The sequence below is a fragment of the Mandrillus leucophaeus genome, unplaced genomic scaffold (assembly GCF_000951045.1).
Source record: "Mandrillus leucophaeus isolate KB7577 unplaced genomic scaffold, Mleu.le_1.0 Scaffold331, whole genome shotgun sequence".
Classification (NCBI taxonomy): Eukaryota; Metazoa; Chordata; class Mammalia; order Primates; family Cercopithecidae; genus Mandrillus; species Mandrillus leucophaeus.
In genome coordinates, this window is record NW_012103488.1 from 275,112 (window position 1) to 282,047 (window position 6,936).

Consider the following 6,936-nt stretch of genomic DNA (forward strand, 5'->3'; position numbering starts at 1 on the left):
ACAATCTCCACCTCCCAGGTTCAAGCCATTCTCCCTGCCTCAGCCTACCGAGTAGCTGGGACAGGCACCTGCCACCACGCCCGGCTATTGTTTGTTTTTTTTCAGTAGAGACAGGGTTTCGCCATGTTGTCCAGGCTGCTTTTGAACTCCTGACCTCAGGTGATCCACCTGCCTTGGCCCCACAAAGTGCTATGATTACAGGTGTGAGCCATTTGCCCAGCCTCACCAATTATTCTTGAAAAAATATTTCAGAAGTGAATACTTATAATTTTAATTCTTATAATTTCAATGCTTCATAAAAATGAGTTTTCAAAGAATGATGAAATAGCTGCTGTCTGCCAGTATAAAACTTCTTTACCTTTTATGTACTTTTAGTTCTCCACAAATAGCTGACATAGCTAAAAGGCCTTAGGATGATACTTACGTGAACTCTTCTGTAAATCAAGTCTTTTCTCTAGCCTTGCTTACTGAAAGGGTTATTAAGATTAAATAAGATGATATATGTAAAGTAATTACTACAGCTTCTGATACACGGTACAAAATCATGCTCAGTAGCTGAATTTTCACCCTAAAATTCTTTTTTTTTTTTTTTTTTTTTGGAGTCTCGCTCTGTCGCCCAGGCTGGAGTGCAGTGGCCGGATCTCAGCTCACTGCAAGCTCCGCCTCCCGGGTTCACGGCATTCTCCTGCCTCAGACTCCCGAGTAGCTGGGACTACAGGCAGCCGCCACCTCACCCGCCTAGTTTTTTGTATTAGTAGAGACGGGGTTTCACCATGTTAGCCAGGATGGTCTCGATCTCCTGACCTCGTTATCCACCCGTCTTGGCCTCCCAAAGTGCTGGGATTACAGGCTTGAGCCACCGCGCCCAGCCCTAAAATTCTTATATAAAAAAAGAAATCACACCTTCTGTATCATTCTCTGAACTTGTTTCGCTGAAACTTTTCCACCGTTCTTTTGCTCTTGAGAGGAAGATTTCATAAAGTTCTGGAGGGAATGGGGAGAACAAAAATTTATGAATAATAGGAAAGAAATATATTTGCAAATTTTTAATTTTCACTCTTCACCTATTACAGGTCAGGTCTCTCTGATGTAGCAAGCATCAAAAAAGTGGCAAATCTAAGTACTTGATTCTACCAAAGCTATTCAGAAAGAAAGCAAATTACTGCAGAGCAATCATCAAGTAGTTACAATATAGAATGTACCTATGAGGCAGAAAGAGATGCTTCTGCTAAGAAGTATCATTGTGGAACAGCAGAAAAAATGGTTTTTGAGGTCAATCAGACCTAGATTCAAATTCTAGCTCTGCCATTTACTATCTGAGGGACAAGAAAGTTACTTAGCTACCCTGGAACTCAGCTTTCTTCATCTGTAAACCAGAGAAAAACAACACCTACTCATAGGGTTACTGATGACTAAATAAGATAATATATGTAAAGCTCCTGGAACCTCCTAGCACTTCAATAGATGCTAGATCTTGCTTTCTATCACTCCTGAAACTGGTTTCTCCATCATGATATTGCTATCTAAAGATACTTATGTTTCACATAGACTTGGTGTTTGTCACCAACAAACAAAATCTCTACCCCTATCTTTTTAATTTAAGTGCCTAGTCACTGCACTCCCATATGCAGGATCTCATAAAAACTTCAGGACAGGAAAGATTTTTAAAATTTTCTCAATTTCCAAATTTTATTTGTCTCTATTTTGTAACTAACTATTGCAGATATTTGAAACTACATAAAAATAGGACATTTCAGGGACAGAAGAATAGAAAAAATATGTCTTGCCCAAACACCAAAGTTTATATATTGTCCAAAATAACTTTTCTTGCTTCAATTAATTCTTTTTAAAATTTTATTCCTTTTTAAAGGTAATACATGAACATGGTTTTTAAAAATTTCAAAACGGAGGCCAGGCACGGTGGCTCATGTCTATAATCCCAGCACTTTGGGAGGCCGAGGCAGGTGGATCACCTGAGGTCAGGAGTTTGAGATCAGTCTGGCCAACACGGTGAAACCCTGTCTCTACTAAAAATACAAAAAATTTAGCTGGGCATGGTGGTGCGTGCCTGTAATCCCAGATACTTGGGAGGCTGAGGCAGGAGAATCGCTTGAGCCTGGGATGTGGAGGTTGCGGTGAGCAGAGATCGCACCACTGCACTCCAGCCTGGGCAACAGAGCGAGACTCCATCTCAAAAAAAAAAAAAAATTCAAAAAGTACAAAACAGTATAGAGAGAAAAATAAATTTCCTTTCCTCAGATGCAAGTGTGGTTATCAGAGCTCTAATTCTTCCAAGAATGAAAATATGCTCGCACAAGTATATACATATATATATAATCCTTTTTTAAAAAATTGAAGTGGCAACGTATTTCATGCACCGATCTGTATCTTACTTTGTTATATTAGAGGTTGTTCCACATTAGTAGATACAGATCTGCTGTTGTTTCTTTTAAACAACTGCATAATTTTCCAAAGTAATGACTATACCATAACAAGTATTCTTATATTGCCAAGAAGCGTATCATTATCAAATACCTGACTAGATATATTTCAAACACACTCTTACTATTCTAATCTTTTCTCCCTTCTATTTACTTTTCATTACTACTAATAGTTTGGAAAGAAAAAAATTTTTAAAAACTTAATATTCCCATTATTATTTTTTGAGACAGGATCTTGCTCTGTTGCCCAGACTGGAGTGCAGTGCCGTGACCTCAGCTCATTGCAACCTCCTCCTCCTGGGTTCAAGCAATTCTCAGCCTCCTGAATAGCTGGGATTACTGGCATGTGCCACCACATCCAGTTAATTTTTTGTATTTTCAGTAGAGGCAGGGTTTCACCATGTTGGCCAGGCTGGTCTTGAACTCCTGGCCTCATGTGATCCACCTGCCTCAGCCTCCCAAAGTGCTAGGATTACAGGCATGAGTCACCACACCAGGCAAAATTCCTATTATTTATGCCTGGCTCCATCAATGACTACATAGAAGAGATGAATATGTTAAAATTTATACATATAAATTTGGGGGTTATTAGGTATAAAATTGTAAGTTTTAAAAAAAATTTCAAACTGGTTCTAAGACAGTCAGCTTCAATATTCTACCCAAATTTTAAAACTGTCCAAAAAACAGGGGGCTCACCAGACAAACCCATCAGTTTTAGAAGTCATAAAATTGATCCAATAATAAACATGTGGTAATGCGTTTCAAAACATCAAAGGACATCTCTCCAGTAAGATTTACAGTTAAGAAGACCTGCATCTCAGTTCAATTTGATGCTTGGGTCCTCATGTCACACTTACTTTGCTTTGAATCTGCAAAGGGAGAATTTGAAGCAGGCTTAAAGATGATACTTTGGACTTGAACAGAGAATACTTTGATTTCAGTGTATATTTTGCTTTCTGATTTAGTGACAATTATGATATTATCCATACTCTCAGTAAAATGCACTTTCACTATCATCTTATATTATCACAAATAACTGTTAGAACAATCCTTTCATATTCTTACCCCTATTTTACAGAGGAAGAAAAACTAAGACTTCTAGATGTTAAGTAATATGCCCGAGGTCACAAACCTAATATATATGGTGGAACCAAGATTTGAACCATATCTGACTGACTTTAGAGCCCTCACTCTTAGCTACTATTCTCTAATGAGTATAAACTTCATGACTAAAACAAGTCAAATTACTAAAGCCATTCAAAAGTAAACAATTAACAAAAATAAATGTACTTCAATCCAATTATAGCATCTTTTCCACACTAATAAAAAAGAAGAGAATAAACACACATTCCGTTCTTGAATACATAAATATTTAGTGAAGAAAATCTAAAATTACGTTGGAAATAAATGACTCAGTTATGTTACAAAACTATAAATTTCAAGCTAAAAAAGAACCTTTTGATTATAGTATCACAAAACATTAACACCAATTTAACCAATATTTTAATGTCTAAGTTATCAAGATAACTCAGATTCTAAAGCCAAAGTTATCAATAAAAACTGCAAACAAAACTTCATATAACCATCAATACCTCATTATCTGTTTGCAAAATTGATTCTTAAGACTTTAAACAATTACAGTATGTTAAAAAATTCTTATTATGGATTTAGAAAATCTAACTGAAAGTTCTGACTATAAGTTAAAAACATTCAATCTGTTTCAAACTCAGAAAGAAAAGGTAATCTCAGTTTATATTTGGAGAGAACAGTTAAGTCATATAAACTCTAATTTTTTCTAAGTTAAATAAAAACTTAATTCTTCCTTTAAATTCTATTTTAAAAGTTTTTAAGTTCTTTGAAATTAACATGTTGGCTGGGCACGGTGGCTCACGCCTGTAATCCCAGCACTTTGGGAGGCCAAGGCGGGCGGATCACCTGAGGTCAAGAGTTCGAGACCAGTGTGGCCAACACAGTGAAACCCCGTCTCTACTAAAAATACAAAAATTAGTCAGTGTGGTGGCAGGCGCCTGTAATCTCAGCTACTTGGGAGGCTGAGGCAGGGAGAACTGCTTGAACCCAGGAGGTGGGGGTTGCAGTGAGCTGAGAGAGCACCACTGCACTCCAGCCTCCGCAACAGAGCAAGACTCCATATCAAAATAAATAAATAAATAAATAAATAAATAAATATGTTTATTACAGGAGACTTGTGAACATCAAATTTTAAAATCATACATAATCATAATATCCAAAGTTGGCACTGCTTTTCAGACAAAGGGTAAACATTTAAATTTTTGTTATAATTCTGTCCAATTATATATAATGCTGATTGCAGAAAAGCTTTTGCATCCAATCCTGATTATTTCCTTAGAGTAAATTCTTAGAACTGAAATAAACAGTCAAAGTTTATTTGTTTGAGACCTTTGGTAAATATTTATGAATGATTTTCAGTCATCCCTGTATGGGTAATTCTCATTCATTTTAATCTCTTTTGAGGGATGAAAAACAGTACTTGGATGTTAACATATATGTCTTTTTTATAGAATGGCAGGAAAAAATGTATGTCTTTGATTTGGTTATCACAAGGAAAATGCTTAAATAAATTATAGTACATCCAAATTGTGGAATACAGTGTAGCTACAGTACATATGAGGCAGACTTGTATGCACTAACATGGAAGATGTTTAAGATAGATTACAGGGTGAAGAAAGCAAGCCACAGAATAACCTTATGGCATAAATTGTGGGGGAAAAATAAAAGAAAAGTTTTAAAATTGATCATATGGGCCGGGCGCGGTGACTCACGCCTGCAATCCCAACACTTTGGGAGGCCGAGGCGGGCAGATTACGAGGTCAGGAAATCAAGACCATCCTGGCTAACACGGTGAAACACTGTCTCTACTAAAAATACAAAAAATTAGCTGGGGGTGGTGGCGGGCGCCTTTAGTCCCAGCTACTCGGGAGGCTGAGGCAGGAGAATGGCGCGAGCCCGGGAGGCAGAGCCTGCAGTGAGCCAAGATCACGCCACTACACTCCAGTCTGGACGACAGAGGGAAACTCCATCTCAAAAAAAAAAAAAATTGATCATATGTAGATGCACACTTTATGTACATAGAAAAAAGACCAGAAAGAATATACACCAAATTGCTAACAGTGTTTACAGTAGGATCAAGAATAGCAATTTAGGTGGAAGAGCAGACACTTGTACTTTCTCATTACTTTAATTTTTTTCAATAAATATAAAAAGAAAAATTTTAGAAGTAACAGTGACAATATATTATTTCTAGTATTATACTAAAGTCCTTAAGTCTTTATGTGGTGCCATTGTCTAGCATTAACATTATCATTTAGGCCAATTTAGCACATTTTATTATTAACTATTTATTTATTTATTTATTTAGAGACAGGGTCTCACTCTGTCACCCAGGTTGGAATGCAGTGACGCAATCACAGCTGCTCACTGCACCTCCTGGGCTCAAGTGATCCTCCCACCTCAGCCTCTCAAGTGGTGTGACCACACATGTGGGCTGCCTGGCTAATTTTGGGATTTTTTTATAGAGACAGGGTCTCACTATGTTGCCCAAGATGGTCTCAAACTCCTAGGCTCAAGAGATCCATCTGCCACAGCTTCCAGAAGTGCTGGGATTACAGGCACGAGCCACCATGCCTGGTCTATAAAGTATTTTACTTTCTTCTATTTGATATTATTCTAATTTTGTCTAATTTAAAAAATTTATTTATTTATTCTATTTTATTTTTGAGATGGAGTTTCACTCTTGTTGCCCAGGCTGGAGTGCAATGGTGCAATCTCGGCTCACTGCAACCTTCGCCTCCCGGGTTCTAGCAATTCTCCTGCCTCAGCCTCCCGAGTAGCTGGGATTACAGACATGCGCCACCACATCGGGCTAATTTTATATTTTTAGTAGAGATGGGGTTTATCCATGTTGGCCAGGCTGGTCTCGAATTCCCGACCTCAGGTGACCCGCCCGCTTTGGCCTCCCAAAGTGCTGAGATTACAGGGGTGAGCCACCATTCCCGGCCAAATTATTTATTTATTAATTTAGAGACAGAGTCATGCTCTGTAGCCCAGGTTGGAGTGCTGCAGCAAAATCATAGTTCACTGTAACCTTAAACTCCTGGGCTTAAGCAATCTTCCCATCTAAACCTCCCAAGTAGCTGGGACTACAGGCATGAGCCACCACGTCCAGCTTAATTTTTAAAAAATTCATCAAAACTACTCTGCAAGCCAGGCACAGTGGCACACATCTGTAACCCAGCACTTTGGGAGGTTGAGGCGAGTGGATCACTTGAGGTCAGGAGTTTGAGACCAGCCTGGCCAGCATGGCAAAACCCCATCTCTACTAAAAATACAAAAAATTAACCGGATGTGTTGGTACACACCTGTAGTCCCAGCTACTCAGGAGGCTGAGGCAAGAGGATCGCTTGAACCCAGGAGGTGGAGGTTACAGTGAGCCCAGATTGCGCCACTGCACTCCAGC

The 6,936-nt window shown here is 38.5% G+C and overlaps 1 protein-coding gene across 1 annotated transcript in view; it reads right to left on the reverse strand.

Annotated features, from left to right (window-relative positions):
• Positions 1–6,936, reverse strand: part of TBC1D12 (TBC1 domain family, member 12) — a 117,473-nt gene that overhangs the window by 43,186 nt on the left and 67,351 nt on the right. The window contains exon 6 of the mRNA XM_011988459.1: positions 904–984. Within this exon, the coding sequence (XP_011843849.1) occupies positions 904–984 (81 nt within the window). The remainder of the gene's footprint in view (positions 1–903; positions 985–6,936) is intronic.